Raw genomic sequence first — 21,318 nt, 5'->3', positions numbered from 1 at the left:
CCCAGGTTGGCCAGACAGCCAGCAGCTGTACGGGCTCGCTGGGATTTGTAGTTTTGAAGCAGCTGGAGGATCACAGTCTGGAGACCACTGCTCTAGGCCACCAGTGTTCCCCAACCCACGACTCTCGCTCTGTTGCAGAACTACAACTCCCATCATTCCCATTTTCGTTCTGTCACAAAGTCCATCGAAATGTCTTCCAATAAAAAAAGCGAAGCGCCTGGCGTTACTTTGGTCCATTTATACTCAATAAGATCTGTCCAGCTCATTTGTCAGTCATTTCACTATTCACAATCGTACATAAAAACGCAAGTGTGAACGGCGGCCAATAACATGGACAATGGTGACCGGTCATAACTCACTGGTGGAAACATATCACAGATCTATGTGTCACTTCACCCATAACATGGAACCATTTATGTGACATACCTGCACATTACCGCACATGAACCGTTCACACTCTGCGGTACCGCCCCTCCCCAGTCTGGGCCTCTCGGTTTCCTCACCGGCCTACAGCACGGCCAGGAGCAGGAGCTTCCCGACACCACCGGAGCCTCCTGCCTTCCTCTACCAGCAAACCGGAAGTGGTCCGCCGCCTAACTCCTTCCCCCTCCTGCCGCGGCTGTGTCACCGGTAATCACACGCACTTCCGGCGGCGCAGCCGTCTCCATGGTAACGCGTCTACAGCGACCGCCATTCATTTGTTATTTGGAGGTGCAGAGCAGGTGAGGCGAGGGGGTCGCGGGGCCACTATACTATAGCTGCGGAACACGTCACCGCCATGGGGCCCCACAATGACAGGGGCCCCAGCTGTGCACTCCTCCAGCTTCCTGATTGTAGAGCAAGACAATTTTTCTGCAGCCACCACTAGGGGCGCTGTGTGCACACAGGTTTATCCCCGTCCATTGAGTGTCATTGGTAACTGTATAAATTCCTTTGCCCAGAGCTCCCCCTAGAGGCGGCTGCAGGTAATTGCTGCCCTTTTTCTGCACTGTGTGAATGGAAGCTTCCTGATGCAGCGATTTATTTATTTGTTGTACAATAACTTTTATTTTTTATGTGTGCGTGAAAGCAAACTAAGTGGGATAAAAACATGCTTTCCCATTAAAGGGGTACTGGTGCCAGAAAGTTAAACAGATTTGTAAATTACTTCTATTTAAAAATCTTAATCCTTCCAGTACTTATCAGCTGCTGTATACTACAGAAGTAGTTCTTTTCCTTTTTTAAATGTATTTTCTGTCGTCCACAGTGCTCTCTGCTGACACCTCTGTCCATGTCAGGAACTGTCCAGAGCAGGAGAAAATCCCCATAGCAAATCTCTCCTGCTCCGGACAGAGGTGTCAGCAGAGAGCAATAGAAATTCAAAAAGAAAAGAACTTCCTCTGTATTGTACAGCAGCTGATAAGTACTGGAAGGATTAAAAGGATTCAGATTTTTTAATAGAAGTAATTTACAAATCTGTTTAACTTTCTGGCACCAGTTGATTAACGGAGTACCTCTTTAAGTAATTACAGACACAGCGTTTTTATAAAAAAAAAAATATATATATATATATATATATATATATATATATATATATGTGGGGGGAGGGGGGAGCTGGGAACCAGTAGGGAAATATGAAACACCAGACCTACATGGCAGTCTTTTTTGGGGGGCATTTTAACCCCTTAAGGACCAGGCCAATTTTCACTGTAGGACCAGAGCGTTTTTTGCACATCTGACCACTGTCACTTTAAGAATTAATATCTCTAAAACGCTTTTACCGAATATTCTGATTCTGAAATTGTTTTTTCGTGACATATTCTACTTTATTTTGGTGGTAAATTTTCGGCGTTACTTGCATCCTTTTTTGGTGAACAATCCCCAAATTTCATGAAAATGTTGAAAATTTTGCATTTTTCTAACTTTGAAGCTCTCTGCTTGTAAGGAAAATGGATATTCCCAATAAATTTTATTTTTCTTCACAAACACAATATGTCCACTTTATGTTGGCCTCATAAAATGGACATATTTTTACTTTTTTTTAAAAATTAGAGGGCTTCAAAGTAGAGCAGCAATCTTCAAAAAATTCATGAAAATTGCTAAATCTGAAGGGACAGATGTTACAGAACTACAACTCCCAGCATGCCTGGGCAGTCTAGGCATGCTGAGAGCTGTAGTTTTGCAACATCTGGAGGGTCACAGTTTGGGCACCACTGTAACAGTGGTCCCCAAACTGTGACCCTCCAGATGTTGCAAAACTACAACTCCCAGCATGCCCAGACAGACTTTGTCTGGGAGTTGCAGTTTGGCCTTCCTAGTGGTTGCCACAGTAAAGATCACATTACTTTCACTTTCATTTCTCCCCCCCCCCCCTCCCACGTCCCTTCCCTACCTGAGCCAGGATCAAGCAGTCTCCAGCGACGATCAGCTGTTCCCAGGCATCTTCTCCTGCAGGTACCGACCTCCATCTTCTCCCCATGTTCCCCGTGACATCCAGGGGTGGGCAGAACGGGGGGTTGCCATGGCAACCCACTGTCCTGCTCTGCCATTGGTCAGAATCAGTTCTGACCAATAGCAGGGCATAGGAGGAGATTGCAGCACTGCGACCTCACTCCTACCCTGCAAGATGATCGGGGCTGTCCCTGACAGGTCAGATCATCACTATTTTCCGGGCTGATCGGGTCACCAGAGACCCGATCAGCCCGGAATAGCAGAAAATTGCATGTCTGAATTAACATGCGTTTTTCTGTGATCGCCGACATGGGGGGGGGGGGGGGGGGGGTCTCAGGACGTTGCGCGGAGGGATGCGAAATTCCCACGGACGTATGAGTACGTGCCTGGTCCTTAAGGGGTCAAGGTTCAATGACAGCATGCTCCCGGTTTTGAAAGAAAAAAAAAACACAAAAACTGCATTGTGGAGGAGAAAATGAGAGGGAAGTTTTTTTGTGTTTTTTTTTTTTGCAGGCCAAAAGTTTTGCATCAAAATCGGCAATTTTTGCGCCAAATTTTAAATCCCGGAAAATTCTTTTGGAAGAATCTCATGTAATATCCCATAATTAAATCCAAACATTCCATAACAATGTGGATAAAACATGACTGGGGTTAAAGGGGTATTCCAGGAAAAAACTTTTTATATATATATATATATATATATATATATATATATAATCAACTGGATCCAGAAAGTTATACAGATTTGTATATTACTTCTATTAAAAAATCTTAATCCTTTCAATAATTATCAGCTTCTAAAGTTGAGTTGCTCTTTTCTGTCAGGCAACAGTGCTCTCTGCTGACATCTCTGCTTGTCTCGGGAACTGCACAGAGTAGAAGAGGTTTGCTATGGGGATTTGCTTCTAAACTGGGCGGTTCCAGAGACAGGTGTCATCAGAGAGCACTTAGACAGAAAAGAACAACTCCACTTCAGCAGCTCATAAATACTGAAAGGATTAAGATTTTTTAATAGAAGTAATTTACAAATCTGTTTAACTTTCTGGAGCCAGTTGATATATATATATAAAAAAAAGTTTTTTTTTCTGGAATACCCCTTTAAAGACGAGTGCAAGTGCAGTGAATATAAAAAAAAAATTAAAAATGTAAAAAAATTTTTATTACCATTTGCCAATAATGAATATAAATTTTTCAATAATAAAAATAAAAAATACATTTAAAAAAAAGACTATTTTTGTGAATTCTTCACCAGCAAAGTGCTGGTGTATAATTTTTGATGTAAAATGGACGGTCGCCAATTATAAAAATTATGTAAAGCATGACATTTACATAATCACGCCCACTTTTGCAAAACTGGCGTGACTAGTGTAAACCTTGGATCATTCTCATGTAAACACTTTGAATATCTGATGGAAAATTTTTCATGCCAACATTTTGGCGCGAAACATGACATTTTCGAGGTGAAGTGTTTGGAATATGTCCCCACTGTTCGGATAAGACTGCAGTAAATTCTCTCTATATATGTGTTTGTTTTGTGGGGCGGGGCTTGGTTCGTGTCCCCGACCATTACGGAATCGATGTTGTCAATGGGTGGGATGTCGTTGGCGCTGAACGCGTCCTCCTCGGTGATGTTGTCGCTGACATTCGCATTGTTCTTATTCGCTCTTCAGGCGTCGTTGTGAAGAAGAAGGGATGGAGGGGTTAAGTCCTCAGACCCGTGACAACCCGGTGCTGCGGTGCGTTCTGGAGGGAAATGCGGACGCTCTACAATCCGTCTTTGAGGATCCGGCAGATGATCAGCAGGAGATCTGCAGCAGATTCCTTATAGAAGAAGATCTTCTGGGGAGGACCCCCCTGTTCCTGGCCTGTATATTGGGCCGCACAGAGGTGGTGAAGGTGTTGGTGAAATATGGAGCCGATGTGAACCAACAAACCGCACGAGGTACCGGCCTGCGTGTGTCCTCAACATATAGGGGGAGATTTATCAAAACCTGTGCAGAGGAAAAGTTGCCCAGTTGCCCATAGCAACCAATCAAATTGCTTCTTTCATTTTTAACAAGGCCTCTGCAAAATGAAAGAAGCCATCTGATTGGTTGCTATGGGCAACTGGGCAACTTTTCCTTTCCACAGGTACATTGTATATACTCTATGTAGCCTTCATATTAGCCCAGTGCTTCCCAAACAGTGTGCCTCCAGCTGTTGCAAAACTACAACTCCCAGCATGCCCGGACAGCCAAGGGCTGTCCGGGCATGCTGGGAGTTGTAGTTTTGCAACAGCTGGAGGCACCCTGGTTGGGAAGCACTATATTAGCCCCATCTACTTCCTCAGTAATCACAGCAGCCACATCTACATCCCCAGTAGTCACAGCAGCCACATCTACATCCCCAGTAGTCACAGCAGCCACATCTACATCCCCAGTAGTCACAGCAGCCACATCTACATCCCCAGTAGTCACAGCAGCCCCATCTACATCCCCAGTAGTCACAGCAGCCCCATCTACATCCCCAGTAGTCACAGCAGCCACATCTACATCCCCAGTAGTCACAGAAGCCACATCTACATCCCCAGTAGTCACAGCAGCCACATCTACATCCCCAGTAGTCACAGCAGCCACATCTACATCCCCAGTAGTCACAGCAGCCACATCTACATCCCCAGTAGTCACAGCAGCCCCATCTACATCCCCAGTAGTCACAGCAGCCACATCTACATCCCCAGTAGTCACAGCAGCCACATCTACATCCCCAGTAGTCACAGCAGCCCCATCTACATCCCCAGTAGTCACAGCAGCCCCATCTACATCCCCAGTAGTCACAGCAGCCCCATCTACATCCCCAGTAGTCACAGCAGCCACATCTACATCCCCAGTAGTCACAGCAGCCACATCTACATCCCCAGTAGTCACAGCAGCCACATCTACATCCCCAGTAGTCACAGCAGCCACATCTACATCCCCAGTAGTCACAGCAGCCACATCTACATCCCCAGTAGTCACAGCAGCCACATCTACATCCCCAGTAGTCACAGCAGCCACATCTACATCCCCAGTAGTCACAGCAGCCACATCTACATCCCCAGTAGTCACAGCAGCCACATCTACATCCCCAGTAGTCACAGCAGCCACATCTACATCCCCAGTAGTCACAGCAGCCCCATCTACATCCCCAGTAGTCACAGCAGCCACATCTACATCCCCAGTAGTCACAGCAGCCACATCTACATCCCCAGTAGTCACAGCAGCCACATCTACATCCCCAGTAGTCACAGCAGCCCCATCTACATCCCCAGTAGTCACAGCAGCCACATCTACATCCCCAGTAGTCACAGCGGCCACATCTACATCCCCAGTTGTCACAGCGGCCACATCTACATCCCCAGTAGTCACAGCGGCCACATCTACATCCCCAGTAGTCACAGCAGCCCCATCTACATCCCCAGTAGTCACAGCAGCCACATCTACATCCCCAGTAGTCACAGCAGACACATCTACATCCCCAGTAGTCACAGCAGCCACATCTACATCCCCAGTAGTCACAGCAGCCACATCTACATCCCCAGTAGTCACAGCAGCCACATCTACATCCCCAGTAGTCACAGCAGCCCCATCTACATCCCCAGTAGTCACAGCAGCCCCATCTACATCCCCAGTAGTCACAGCAGCCACATCTACATCCCCAGTAGTCACAGCAGCCCCATCTACATCCCCAGTAGTCACAGCAGCCACAGCTACATCCCCAGTAGTCACAGCAGCCACATCTACATCCCCAGTAGTCACAGCAGCCACATCTACATCCCCAGTAGTCACAGCAGCCACATCTACATCCCCAGTAGTCACAGCAGCCACATCTACATCCCCAGTAGTCACAGCAGCCACATCTACATCCCCAGTAGTCACAGCAGCCCCATCTACATCCCCAGTAGTCACAGCAGCCCCATCTACATCCCCAGTAGTCACAGCAGCCACAGCTACATCCCCAGTAGTCACAGCAGCCCCATCTACATCCCCAGTAGTCACAGCAGCCACATCTACATCCCCAGTAGTCACAGCAGACACATCTACATCCCCAGTAGTCACAGCAGCCCCATCTACATCCCCGGTAGTCACAGCAGCCACATCTACATCCCCAGTAGTCACAGCAGCCACATCTACATCCCCAGTAGTCACAGCAGCCATATCTACATCCCCAGTAGTCACAGCAGCCACAGCTACATCCCCAGTAGTCACAGCAGCCACAGCTACATCCCCAGTAGTCACAGCAGCCACATCTACATCCCCAGTAGTCACAGCAGACACATCTACATCCCCAGTAGTCACAGCAGACACATCTACATCCCCAGTAGTCACAGTAGCCCCCATCTACATCCCCAGTAGTCACAGCTAGCCCTCTGTCCTGTTACATCAGGAGTAACACTATTCTACCCCTCATTAGTCATATCAGGACCCCCCATCGCAGTAATATCAGGAACAGGAAAGGGAAGATGATCCTCAATAGGCGCAATAAACAGCAGTAAAGGAGATTTCAATGGTCATCCATCGTTCATATAAAGATATTTATTGAGCACACAATGGCAACGCGTTTCTTGCCCGGATCGGGCACTTCCTCAGGCAAATGTGCATGTACAAACATTAAAATGGCAGCAACTTAAATAGGCAGGGATACGCAACTATTCAAAGGTCAAATTAATTAGGCTATTCAGGAACGCTAGTAACTAGACCAGCCGTAGTAAAAAGCACACGTATCAACTTAGTGATTTAGATAATTTACATAAAACAAACTTTATCATAAAATAATTTGTCTTTAAAGGAAAGAAACATATACAGTAGTTGGATTTAGTAGGTTTGCAGCTTGTAGTGTTGCGCTGCAGTATCCTAATAGGAGAATATGGTTCAGTATTTGGAGATATCTGCTGAAAACTCACAGGACTTGTTGGGTGAATGATCAGCAGAAGCCCTGTGTTAGGTATCAATGAGTAAATCGCTATTTTGTTGCATGGTGAGTTTCACTCACCACCGCTGTCTGGATCGGCTATGTTGGACAGAATGATGTCTATTGACCGATTACACTAAATATTATACAGAAAAGATGTGTAATGTCTAGAACCATCTTACACATAGGCAGCCGCAGCCTTTGTGTTTAGATACAGGGATACATCCTGCACAATGATGTGATGTGCAGACGGTTCAGCTGCATAGGGGCTCAGCATGTGAGGGGCCCGGCGCCCTTTTGGGCTGTCCGCCTCCCCTGATGTGACACAGATACACACTCTCTAGTACAGTGGTCTTCAACCTGCGGACCTCCAGATGTTCCAAAACTACAACTCCTAGCATGCCCAGACAGCCGTTGGCTGTCCGGGCATGCTAGGAGTTGTAGTTTTCCAACATCTAGAGGTCCGCAGGTTGAAGACCACTGCTCTAGTATCTGTACCAGGAGTAGCCAGCCCGCGGCCGCCGCTTTAAAACTGATGGCCAGCAGTACTTACATTCAGAACTGACAGGGACAGTTTGTGTGCCGGCCGCCCGCTCCATGGCTGCCGGTGGCCCGTGGTGCCGCTTTACTGTCCGGTGCGTCCGTCCCACATCAATGTCACTCACTTTACACCTGCAGTCAGGAGTCCGGGCAGCTGCCCAGTGAGTGACACTCAGCAGCTGATTACAGACTGGAGGTGCACAGCCGATACTTACACTTACTTCTATGCTGTGCACCTCCAGTCTTCTTCCTGTATCATCAGGTCAGAGAGGAGAGGTCAAAGGCTATCAAAGCTAGAGCTGCCTGTGACACTGTCCCGTGCCCTCCTCCTCTTCATCACCGCTGCATTTCCTCCCGGCTTCTGACCCTGAATGGAGGGCGTGAGGTATGTTAGGAAACTGTATGAGGTTAGTGTGTTTACATTGGTCTCCAAACTTTGGACCTCCTGCTTTTCCAAACTACAACCCCCAGCATGCCTGGACAGTCTTTGGCTCTATGGGCATGCAGGGAGTTGTAGTTTTGCAGCAGCTGGAGTTCCACAGTGGGGTGACCACTGGTGTATTATATAAGTTCATGTAAGGGCCCAAGTAATACTTGTATGAGTATGAATGTGTGTGTGTGTCTGTCTGTGTGCTGTGGGGGGGGGGGGGGGGGCTATGCTACCTAATGTGGGGACTCTATGCTACCTAATGTGGGGAAACTATGCTACCTAATGTGGGGAAACTGCTACCTAACGTGGGGAAACTATGCTACCTAATGTGGGGAAACTATGCTACCTAATGTGGGGAAACTAGGCTACCTAATGTGGGGAAACTATGCTACTTAATGTGGTGAAACTATGCTACCTAATGTGGGGGAAACTATACTACCTAATGCTGCAGATTAATGTGAGTTGCAGTGGAATTTTAAGGCATAGTACTTACATAGTATACACTTAATTGTTATTGTGCCTGTATAATATATTACACTTTATTATACACTGCTCAAAAAAATAAAGGGAACACTGCGATAACACGTCCTAGATCTGAATGAATGAACTAATCGTATGAAATACTTTCGTATTTACATAGTTGAATGCGCTGACAACAAAATCACACAAAAATTATCAATGGAAATCAAATGTATCAACTCCCTCCACGTGCCCGTATGACCTCCCTACAACGCCTGGGCATGCTCCTGATGAGGTGGAGGATGGTCTCCTGAGGGATGTCCTCCCAGACCTGGACTAAAGCATCTGCCAACTCCTGGACAGTCTGTGGTGGATGGAGCGAGACGTCCCAAATGTGCTCAATCGGATTCAGGGTAACGGGCGGGCCAGTCCATAGCATCAATGCCTTCCTCTTGCAGGAACTGCTGACACACTCCAGCCACATGAGGTCTAGCATTGTCTTGTATTAGGAGGAACCCAGGGCCAACCGCACCAGCATATGGTCTCACAAGGGGTCTGAGGATCTCATCTCGGTACCTAATGTCAGTCAGGCTACCTCTGGCAAGAACATGGAGGGCTGTGCGGCCCCCCAAAGAAATGCCACCCCACACCATTACTGACCCACTGCAAAACCAGTCATGCTGGAGGATGGTGCAGGCAGCAGAACGTTCTCCACGGCGTCTCCAGACTCTGTCACATGTGTTCAGTGTGAACCTGCTTTTATCTGTGAAGAGCACAGGGCACCAGTGGCAAAATTGACAATCTTGGTGTTCTCTGGCAAATGCCAAACATCCTGCACGGTGTTGGGCTGTAAGCACAACCCCCAATTGTGGACGTCGGGCCCTCATACCACCCTCATGGAGTCTGTTTCTGACCGTTTGAGTGGAGATTGCTGGAGGTCATTTTGCAGGGCTCTGGCAGTGCTCCTATTTGCACAAAGGCGGAGGTAGCCGTTCTGCTGCTGGGTTGTTGCCCTTCTATGGCCTCCTCTACGTCTCCTGATATACTGCCTGTCTCCTGGTAGCGCCTCCATGCTCTGGACACTACGCTGACAGACACAGCAAACCTTCTTGCCACAGCTCGCATTGATGTGCCATCCTGGATGAGCTGCACTACCTGAGCCACTTGTGTGGGTTGTAGACTCCGTCTCATGCTACCACTAGAGTGAAAGCACCGCCAGCATTCAAAAGTGACCAAAACATCAGCCAGGAAGCATAGGAACTGAGAAGTGGTCTGTGGTCACCACCTGCAGAACCACTCCTTTATTGGGGGTGTTTTGCTAATTGCCTATAATTTCCACCTGTTGTCTGTTCCATGTGAAATTGATTGTCAATCAGTGTTCTTCCTGAGTGGACAGTGGGATTTCACAGAAGTGTCCTTGACCTGGAGTTACATTGTGTTGTATAAGTGTTCCCTTTATTTTTTTGAGCAGTTTTATTTATTGAGCGGTGTTATTTTTTGAGCGGTGTTATTTTTTTGAGCAGTGTTATTTATTGAGCAGCGTTATTTATTGAGTAGTGTTATTTATTGAGCAGTGTTATTTATTGAGCAGTGTTATTTATTGAGCAGTGTTATTTTTTGAGCAGTGTTATTTATTGAGCAGTTTTATTTATTGAGCAGTGTTATTTATTGAGCAGTGTTATTTATTGAGTAGTGTTATTTATTGTGCAGCGTTATTTATTGAGCAGCGTTATTTATTGAGCAGCGTTATTTATTGAGCAGTGTTATTTATTGAGCAGTGTTATTTTTTGAGCAGTGTTATTTATTGAGCAGTTTTATTTATTGAGCAGTGTTATTTATTGAGCAGTGTTATTTATTGAGCAGTGTTATTTATTGAGCAGTGTTATTTTTTGAGCAGTGTTATTTATTGAGCAGTGTTATTTATTGAGCAGTGTTATTTATTGAGCAGTATTATTTATTGAGCAGTGTTATTTATTGAGCAGTGTTATTTTATTGAGCAGTGTTATTTATTGAGCAGTGTTATTTATAGAGCAGTGTTATTTATTGAGCAGTGTTATTTATTGGGCAGTTTTATTTATTGAGCAGTGTTATTTATTGGGCAGTTTTATTTATTGAGTAGTGTTATTTATTGAGCAGTTTTATTTATTGAGCAGTTTTATTTATTGAGCAGTGTTATTTATTGAGCAGTGTTATTTATTGAGCAGTGTTATTTATTGAGCAGTGTTATTTATTGAGCAGTGTTATTTATTGGGCAGTGTTATTTATTGAGCAGTGTTATTTATTGAGCAGTGTTATTTATTGGGCAGTGTTATTTATTGAGCAGTGTTATTTATTGGGCAGTGTTACTTATTGAGCAGTGTTATTTATTGGGCAGTGTTATTTATTGAGCAGTGTTATTTATTGGGCAGTGTTATTTATTGAGCAGTGTTATTTATTGGGCAGTGTTATTTATTGGGCAGTGTTATTTATTGAGCAGTGTTATTTATTGGGCAGTGTTATTTATTGAGCAGTGTTATTTATTGGGCAGTGTTATTTATTGAGCAGTGTTATTTATTGGGCAGTGTTATTTATTGGGCAGTGTTATTTATTGAGCAGTGTTATTTATTGAGCAGTGTTATTTATTGGGCAGTGTTATTTATTGAGCAGTGTTATTTATTGAGCAGTGTTATTTATTGAGCAGTGTTATTTATTGAGCAGTGTTATTTATTGAGCAGTGTTATTTATTGAGCAGTGTTATTTATTGAGCAGTGTTATTTTTTTGAGCAGTGTTATTTATTGAGCAGTGTTATTTATTGAGCAGTGTTATTTATTGAGCAGTGTTATTTATTGAGCAGTGTTATTTATTGAGCAGTGTTATTTATTGAGCAGTGTTATTTTTTGAGCAGTGTTATTTATTGAGCAGTGTTATTTATTGGGCAGTGTTATTTTTTGAGCAGTGTTATTTATTGAGCAGTGTTATTTATTGAGCAGTGTTATTTTTTGAGCAGTGTTATTTTTTGAGCAGTGTTATTTATTGAGCAGTGTTATTTATTGAGCAGTGTTATTTTTTGAGCAGTGTTATTTATTGAGCAGTGTTATTTATTGGGCAGTGTTATTTTTTGAGCAGTGTAATTTATTGAGCAGTGTTATTTTTTGGGCAGTGTTATTTATTGAGCAGTGTTATTTATTGAGCAGTGTTATTTATTGAGCAGTGTTATTTATTGAGCAGTGTTATTTATTGAGCAGTGTTAATTATTGAGCAGTGTTATTTATTGAGCAGTGTTAATTATTGAGCAGTGTTATTTATTGAGCAGTGTTATTTATTGAGCAGTGTTATTTATTGAGCAGTGTTATTTATTGAGCAGTGTTATTTATTGAGCAGTGTTATTTATTGGGCAGTGTTATTTTTTGAGCAGTGTTATTTATATAGCAGTGTTATTTATTGAGCAGTGTTATTTTTTGAGCACTGTTATTTATTGAGCAGTGTTATTTATTGGGCAGTGTTATTTATTGAGCAGTGTTAATTATTGAGCAGTGTTATTTTTTGAGCAGTGTTATTTTTTGAGCAGTGTTATTTATTGAGCAGTGTTATTTATTGAGGAGTGTTATTTATTGAGCAGTGTTATTTATTGAGCAGTGTTATTTATTGAGCAGTGTTATTTATTGAGCAGTGTTATTTATTGGGCAGTGTTATTTTTTGAGCAGTGTTATTTATTGAGCAGTGTTATTTATTGGGCAGTGTTATTTATTGAGCAGTGTTATTTATTGAGCAGTGTTATTTATTGAGCAGTGTTATTTATTGAGCAGTATTTTTTATTGAGCAGTGTTATTTATTGAGCAGTGTTATTTATTGGGCAGTGTTATTTATTGAGCAGTGTTATTTATTGAGCAGTGTTATTTATTGAGCAGTATTTTTTATTGAGCAGTGTTATTTATTGAGCAGTGTTATTTATTGAGCAGTGTTATTTATTGGGCACTGTACATCCTGCACAATGATGTGATGTAGAGAGCAGTATACACTTCATTGTTTTTGTGCCTGTATAATATATTATACCTCATAATACATCATGCACTGCGGGTTGTGACACGGATGTGGCTGGTGCGTTTTTCAGTGTTTTCACGCTGTGTACTTTACTGGAGGTGGACAGAGGCTGTGAAGAAGCTAAGGACTAGCGAAACAATTGTTGCCTGTGCATTCTCACCTGCGTTGGAATAAAGTCGAATAGATCGTACAGAGTGCCTCCGTGCTGTTTTTCCTTTTGAGTTGTATGTCCTTCTCCTTTAGACTCCTCTGTCTCCTTTAGACTCCTCTTTCCCCTTCCAGACCCCTTTGTCCCCTACAGACTCCTCTGTCCTCTTTCAGACTCCTCTGTCTCCTTTCGACTCATCTGTCTCCTTTAGACTCCTCTGTCCCCTCCAGACTTCTCTGTCCTCCCTCCAGACTTCTTTGTCCCCATTAAAACTCCTCTGCCCCCCTCCCAACTCCTCTTTCCCCTCCAGACCCTTCTGCTCCCCTTCCAGACCCCTCTGTCTTCCTCTAGGTATCTCTGTATCTGTCTAGGCCCCTTTGTCCTTCTCTAGACCCCTCCAGACCCCTCTCTATCTCTCTAGTCCCCTCTATTCTCCTTCAGACCCCACTGTCCCCCTCCAAAGACCTCTGTGTCTTTTGTCCCATGAGAATAAAATGATCATCATGCCCCATTTCCCCCACATTATCTGATATCAGTGACTATGCTCATAAATGTTCCTTTCCTCTTGAGACGTCCGTACACATCAGCTGTCAATCAGTCCAGAGCTAAGAATCCATTTCAGAGGAAAAAGGGGTTTAAGATTCTGCCATACAACAGGCTTAACCCTTCTTTCCCAAAACAAATGCCATTGAGGACGGTCAGGAGGCCCCGTACACATTAGAACATCTTTCTTAAATTGAGTTTGTATGACCTTTATTGAATGTGTATGGTCAACTTTATTTATACCGAATTTCAATAGGTTCGGTATTGGCCTTTTTGCTGATGACACAAATATTTGTACCAGGGTTGAGGTACCTGGATGGAGATGCCAAATGTAAAATAATTGTGGTAAACTAGAGGAATGGTCAGAACTCTGGACACTGACAATTAAAGGGGTACTCCTGTATTTTTTTATTTGACTATGCTACAGGTCTGTAAAGTTAGTGTAGTTCATAATATAGTGCCTGTACCTGTGTTTCATAGTTGTCTCGCAATTCTTATGTGATCTTGGGTGGAGCAATCACTGGGTGGGAGATCATTCTGCAAGAATTTGCAACATCTAGAGGCACCCTTGTTAGAGAACGCTGGGTTGTTGCATTGGAGGCAGCGCAGGTATGTTTCAATTGGTTGGGTGGGTGATGTTTGGGAGGGAGAAAAGTCACCTCACACTTAAAAACAAGGAATTATGGGGCTTGTTGTTTAAGAGAACGAACTCCAACAGGAAATAGCCAGTTCACAAAAAGATAGCCTTAGCTTTATGGTAATCCCACAATACAGCCATTTAGCCCCAGGACAAGCACAGATCCTTCCTAATAATGTCCATTACTGTCTGCCAGGTAAGGACTAAAATCACCTTATGGTGGAGAACCCCTTTAATGTGGATAAAAGCAAGATAATGCACCTGGGTCATAATAAACCAAAGGGCAGAATATAGAACATTTGAACACAATCCTGACCTCAGTATCTGAGGAGAGGGATTTAGGAGTAATTATTTCAGAAGACGTAAATGTAGACAGACAATGTAATAGAGCAGCAAGAAACGCTAACAGAATGCTTGGATGTATAGGGAGAGGTATTAGCAGTAGAGTTAAGTGCTCATGAGTGTATATGGAGAGGTATAAGAAGTAGAGAAAGGTGCGCATTGGTGTATAGGGAGCGGTATTAGCAGTAAAAAGAGGGAAGGTCTCATGGTGTATAGGGAGAGATATTAGCATTAGAGGGAAGTGACCATTGGTGTATAGAGAGAGGTATTAGCAGAACGGAAGAGGAACGTGCTAATGGGTGTATAGGGTGAGGTATTAGCAGTAAAAAGAGGGAAGTGATCATGGTTTTATAGGGAGAGGTATTAACAGTAGAGAGGGAAGTACTCATAGGTGTAAAGGGTGAGGTATTAGCAGTAGAGAGGAATGTGCTCATGGGTGTATAGGAAGAGGTATTAGCAGTAACAGGGAAAATGCTAATAGGTCTAAAGGGAGAGGTATTATCAGTAGAAAGGGGAGTGCTCATGGGTGTGTAGGGAGTGGTATTAGCAGTAAAGTGAAGTGCTCATGGGTGTATAGGGAGAGGTATTAGCAGTAGAGAGGGAAGTATTCATGGGTGTGTAAGGAGAGGTATTAGCAGTAGAGGGAAGTGCTCATGGGTGTATAGTGAGAGGTATTAGCAGTAGAGGGAAGTGCTCATGGGTGTATAGTGAGAGGTATTAGCAGTAGAGAGAGAAGTGCTCATGCAAGTGTAGGGAGAGGTATTAGCAGTAGAGGAAAGTGCTCATGGGAGTATAGGGAGAGATATTAGCAGTAGAGGGAAGTGCTCATGGGTGTATAGGAAGAGATATTAGCAGTAGAGAGAAGTGCTCATGCCACTGTACAGAACACTGGTGAGGCCTCACTTGGAGTATTGTGCACAGGCCGTATCTCCAGAAGGATATAGATATTCTAGAGAGAGTTCAGAGAAGATACTAAACTAGTACATGGATTGCAGGAGAAAACTTATCAGGAAAGGTTACAGGACCTTAACATGTATAGAAGAAAGAAGAGACAGAGGGATATGATAGAGACTTTATATACATAAAGGGAATCAACACGGTAAAGGAGGAGATTAATATAGAAGAAAAACTACCACATAGCTGTACCACATTGGACATAGTGTTATATAGAGGCCATAGTGTTATATAGAGGACATAGTGTTATATAGAGGACATAGTGTTATATAGAGGACATCGTGTTATATAGAAGGGAAAAGTTTCTGCAGTAATATCAGGAAGTATTACTTTACTGAGAGAGTAGTGGATGCATGGAATAGCCTTCCTGCAGAAGTGGTCGCTGCATATACAGTGAATAAGTTTAAGCATGGATGGGATAAGCATAAGGCTATCCTTCATATAAGATAGGTATAAGCATAAGACTATCCTTCATATAAGATAGGGATAAGCATAAGGCTATCCTCCATATAAGATAGGGATAAGCATAAGGCTATCCTTCATATAAGATAGGGATAAGCATAAGGCTATTCTTCATATAAGATAGGGATAGGTATAAGGCTATCCTTCATATAAGATAGGGATAAGCGTAAGGCTATCCTTCATATAAGATAGTGGTTTTTGATGAGATGCAGATTATTGGGCAGACTAGATGGGCAGATTGGTTCTTATTTGCCAACACACTCTATGAGGGACATGTATCATTATTTGTGTATGGTAGAAGCAGTTTACCCCTTTTGCCGAATTCTAAATTATGTTCAGATGCGCTAAATTTATCAATCAAACGCAATGAGTTTCATAAATTGCGGGTAAATATAGTCATCTCCTGAATCCACTCTATGGAAAATAAAATTGATGATTTAGAGCATCTTGCTGCGTGCAGTTGGCTTATATTTGCGCAAGATTTCTGCGGGTAAATGAAATGTACACAGTTAATAAATTCGTGCTTACTAAATATGTCACTCCATGGTACACCGAAACCTACACATCTGGAGGACATGCTCCACCAGAATGTGCGCAAAACAACAGCTTATGCAAAATGTAAACACAAAACGAGGGTAAAATCTTTGATACATGTCCCTCCATGTTCTGGACCTTCCAATCTGCTGACCGCCTTCTTTCATGTCACTCTGTTGTAGTCTTCACTATAATAATAATAGATCCATGTTCATAAACTTCATTAAAGGGGTACTCCGGTGGAAAACTTTTTTTTTTTAATGAACTGGAGCCAGAAAGTTAAACAGATTTGTAAATTAGAAAAAGGACGGAGAGGCTCCTGCGGAAAGTTTAACTAGAATGACCCGGGCAACTCAAACTAACACCTGTACCCAAGGTGTCTGAAAAGAGAGTACTAGACAAAAAGAATTTTTGAGGCTCAAGGTCTTTGGATAAGGAACACACTTGTTGGTTAAAATATATGAAATATTTATTAATTAATTAATTACTATCAACTGATAGTCCGGGATCACAGGGCCCTTGTAAATCCACGGAATCAGAAGATTCATAAAAATTATAAAATCATAAAATTCATCTGTATATTCATAAAATAAAATTATATATATCTATAGATGTATAAGACCACTGAAAAGGGTAGCAGCTATTTCAAATCGGCACTCTGGATAGTAATTGTATAAATAATGTCCATCAAAGTGCTAGTGCAGTCCTGAAAATATATAACACAGTCTATCACAGTTATAAATGTCCTTTCAAGACAGTAAAGTGGCAGTAGAATAATATTCAGGTGTCTGTGGCTCCAGACTTAGATGTCGCTCTGTATGTTATATAGAGCAATCCTAGGATGCTGTATTCCACAGCGGTAAATTCAAACTATGCGCATAGTGTTTGGGAAAGGTTTAGCTCACCGGTCCTGATGCAATTCTCGGGAGGTAACTTTACCGTTCCTTGCTTGTCCTCAGCGATGTCAGGCAGCCGTATGTCCCCGCTCTCTGGCCTGAGAGCGCACCGCTGGAGTCTCTGCCGACTCCTATTTGCGCAATGTTAGCAGATGGTGGGCGATAGATACAGGGGTTGCTGCGCTTGCAAGGCAGGTAATCCAGGTAGCGTCCTCGTGTAGAGAGCGCGCGCTCCCGGTCTCTGACCGCGCGCTCAGAAATGTCCGTGTGATAGCTGATAATAGCTCTGGACTGCAAATGAGAGACATATGAGACCACTATCATCATTTGCAGTCCAGAGCTATTATCAGCTATCACACGGACATTTCTGAGCGCGCGGTCAGAGACCGGGAGCGCGCGCTCTCTACACGAGGACGCTACCTGGATTACCTGCCTTGCAAGCGCAGCAGCCCCTGTATCTATCGCCCACCATCTGCTAACATCGCGCAAATAGGAGTCGGCAGAGACCCCAGCGGTGCGCTCTCAGGCCAGAGAGCGGGGACAGACGGCTGCCTGACATCGCTGAGGACAAGCAAGGAACGGTAAAGTTACCTCCCGAGAATCGCATCAGGACCGGTGAGCTAAACCTTTCCCAAACACTATGCGCATAGTTTGAATTTACCGCTGTGGAATACAGCATCCTAGGATTGCTCTATATAACATACAGAGCGACATCTAAGTCTGGAGCCACAGACACCTGAATATTATTCTACTGTCACTTTACTGTCTTGAAAGGACATTCATAAGTGTGATAGACTTTGTTACATATTTTCAGGACTGCACTGGCACTTTGATGGACATTATTTATACAATTACTATCCAGAGTGCCGATTTGAAATAGCTGCTACCCTTTTCAGTGGTCTTATACATCTATAGATATATATAATTTTATTTTATGAATATACAGATTTGTAAATTATTTCTATAAAAAAATCTTAATCCTTTCAGTACTTTTTAGCAGCTGTTTGCTACAGAGGAAAATCTTAGTTTTTTTGAATTTCTTTTCTTTTCTGTTTTATTCCAGCATAGCTACATCCATGTATTTCATTTCTGTAACTGGGTCATGTGATCACCAGTCTGACCCACAGAAAATCAGAGCACCCGCCTGTGTGAGCTGCACGCAGCGCTGGAGGCTCCGAGCCTGAAGCCTCGCGACCACAGGGCTGGAGTATCGTGACGTTACGACTCCGCCCCAGGTGTGATGTCACACCCCGCCCCCTCAATGCAAGTCTATGGGACTTGCATTTAGGGGGCGGGGTGTGACATCACATGGGGGCCGAGTCGTGACGTCACGATACTCCGGCCCCGTGGTCGTGAGGCTTCAGACTCGGAAGCCTCCAGCGCTGCGTGCAGCTCACACAGGCGGGTGCTCTGATTTTCTGTGGGTCAGACTGGTGATCACATGACCCAGTTACAGAAATGAAATACATGGATGTAGCTATGCTGGAATAAAACAGATGGCGCTAAAGGACTAGTGATGGGGAACGTGCATGATATGGGCAAAAAAGAAACAACCTGGAGTGCTTCTTTAACAAGGAGAGCAGAGGTGACCGTCTTCTTGGCCGTCAAGGCCTCTTTAGCATATTTGGGACGAAGCTAATGGCACTAATAGCTCACAAACAGGGGGCCTAGAAAAACAATGCCCACATCTGTGTAACAGCGTCTCCTCCTAGATCAGTGGTCACCAACCTGCGGACCTCCAGATGTTGCAAAACTACAACTCCCAGCATGCCCGGACAGCCAACGGCTGTCCGGGCATGCTGGGAGTTGTAGTTTTGTAACATCTGGAGGTCCACAGGTTGGAGACCACTGTCCTAGATCATGGCGGCACATGGTTTTTCCCAGGACTACATATTGTTGGCCATCCTCATAAATGTCCCGTTCTCTTTACCTTTGCAGGATATTCTCCGTTGCATTGTGCTGCAGCTTGGAGTCAGGTGGATGTACTAAAGGCTCTTGTCGACTTAGAAGGGGACATATTTCTCCACAATTTCTGCGGCGAGAAGGCGAGTGACATCGCGACTAGATACGACAAGACAGAATGTGCGGATTTCCTGAAGTGGGCCGGTAAGTGGTGTTGTAAGGGCAGCGACAAATGTGTCATATTCTTCTAACATGGACTCTATAGGGGGAGATTTATCAAAACCTGTGCAAAGGAAAAGTTGACCAGTTGCCCCTAGCAACCAATCAGATCGCTTCTTTCATTTTTTTAAAAGGCCTGGGAAACATGAAAGAAGAGATCTCATTGGTTGCTATGGGCAACAAGTCAGCTTTTCCTCTGCACAGGTTTTGATAAATCCCCTGTGAACTCGGATAACCTGCGGCGGGTTCCAGGCACCATTAGAATGGCTGCGGTAAGTGCTGAGGACTGGAACGCCTCCTTGCTTCCCCTCCCATCCCTGTCCCTGCTTGATTGATAGTCAGCTGGAAGCCGAGCCCTGTTTTCAAATTTCACACCTGCACACGATTCCTATGCACAGCACAGGAACAAGATTAGGAAACAGGCCTCGGCTTCCAGCTGACTGTCAATCAAGCAGGGACAGGGATGGGAGGGGGAGCAAGGAAGCGTTCCAGTCCTCAGCAATTCAGGGATTTGGGAAACGCCTTTTTGACTCTTGGCACCAGAGAATAATAGAATTATTCTACATTATGGAAGCACAGACAGATATATGAGAGGCCCCAATGCGTCTCTTTGTCCTAAATACATCTAACAGTGTCAGCAGTTTGCATTATGAAGTGCAGATGACAGATTCCCTCTAAGAATTTCTAGCCGAAAAAAAAATTCTGACCGAAATTCCTATGTTTCGCATGCAGCAGAACAAGCTGGCGCTAGAACCGCTCAGGATTGCGCCATCTCCATAGACAGCAATGCATTTCCGAGTGGATTCCGTAGAAAGAATTGTCATGTTTTTTAGCAGCAGATGTTTCCGCCACGGAAATTCTGCCATGTGCACTGTGCAGCAGAAGCTCACTGAAAACAATGGGAGTCTGCTGCAGCAGAATTTCCGAGCAGAATTTTTCTGCCAGATTCTGCTCGGAAATTCCGCCGCGTGAATGGGGTCTAACAGGGCACTCAGATTTAGATATATGTTATGCGCCTATTTGGCATTTGTTGGCATCAGTCGGTTAAACGCACGCAGTCTTTAAAGGAGTACTCTGCCTGGAAAACATCTTATCCCTTATGATAGGGGATAAGATGTCTAATCATGGGGGGTCCCTCTGCTGGGGACCCCCGCAATCACCGGGCCAGCAGCGGCGGCATCCGGAACACGGAAGCTTGGAGCTTTTCTGTTTGCGTGGTCACACCACGCCCCCTCAATTCATGTCTGTGGGAGGAGGCGTGACAGCTAGTACGTAGCCGTCACTCCTCCTCCCATAAACATGAATGTAGGGGGCGTGGCAGCTGTAGTCGCCAGTCATCCGGCACGGAGCAGAGTTTGCTCCGTGCACCGGATAACTGGGGTGTCGCAGTTGTAATTGCGGGGGTCCCCAGCGGCAGGACCCCCGCAATTAGATATCCCATCCTTTGGATAGGGGGAGTATCCCTTTAAAGCAATGTTTCCCAACTAGTGTGCCTCCAGCTGTTGCAAAACTACAACTCCCAGCATGCCCGGACAGCCAAAGGCTGTCCGGGCATGCTGGGAGTTGTAGTTTTGCAACAGCTGGAGGCACACTGGTTGGGAAACTCTGCTTTAAAGGGATACTCCCCCTATCCTAAGCAAAGCATACTATATAATTGTGCCTCTCAGAGCCCTGAGCTGAGCCTGACTAGGATCGCAATTTTCACTGCAGAAATTCCGCCATGTACAGGATGCAGCAGAATCCCATTGAAAACAATCAGCGTCTGCTGCAATAGAATTTCCAAATTTAAGATTTTCCAGCCAGATTCCGGAGCCTTAGGGTTTCTCTAATGCTTCGGAAGTATTTGCTCTGTATATAAGCATGCACTACAAA

General features: G+C 44.3%; 2 protein-coding genes across 3 annotated transcripts in view; one reads left to right on the top strand and one right to left on the bottom strand.

Annotated features, from left to right (window-relative positions):
• The window catches only part of KLHL20 (kelch like family member 20), a 55,708-nt gene extending 55,142 nt beyond the window's left edge, over positions 1-566 (bottom strand). The window contains exon 1 of the mRNA XM_056523271.1: positions 427-566. The gene's annotated coding sequence lies outside the window, so the exon portion shown is untranslated. The remainder of the gene's footprint in view (positions 1-426) is intronic.
• Positions 567-587: 21 nt separating this feature from the next.
• ANKRD45 (ankyrin repeat domain 45) overlaps positions 588-21,318 on the top strand; it is a 41,433-nt gene continuing 20,702 nt past the window's right edge. The window contains exons 1-3 of one of the 2 annotated variants that reach the window (XM_056523273.1): positions 588-722; positions 4,101-4,372; positions 19,264-19,431. In XM_056523273.1, coding sequence (XP_056379248.1) covers positions 667-722; positions 4,101-4,372; positions 19,264-19,431 — 496 coding nt within the window. In that variant the 5' untranslated portion in view covers positions 588-666. The other variant, XM_056523274.1, reaches the window with a different exon arrangement.

The sequence above is a fragment of the Hyla sarda genome, chromosome 6, assembly GCF_029499605.1.
Source record: "Hyla sarda isolate aHylSar1 chromosome 6, aHylSar1.hap1, whole genome shotgun sequence".
NCBI classification, from domain to species: Eukaryota; Metazoa; Chordata; class Amphibia; order Anura; family Hylidae; genus Hyla; species Hyla sarda.
The sequence above is the reverse complement of the archived record's forward strand: the minus strand, read 5'-3'. Positions and strand labels throughout refer to the sequence as shown.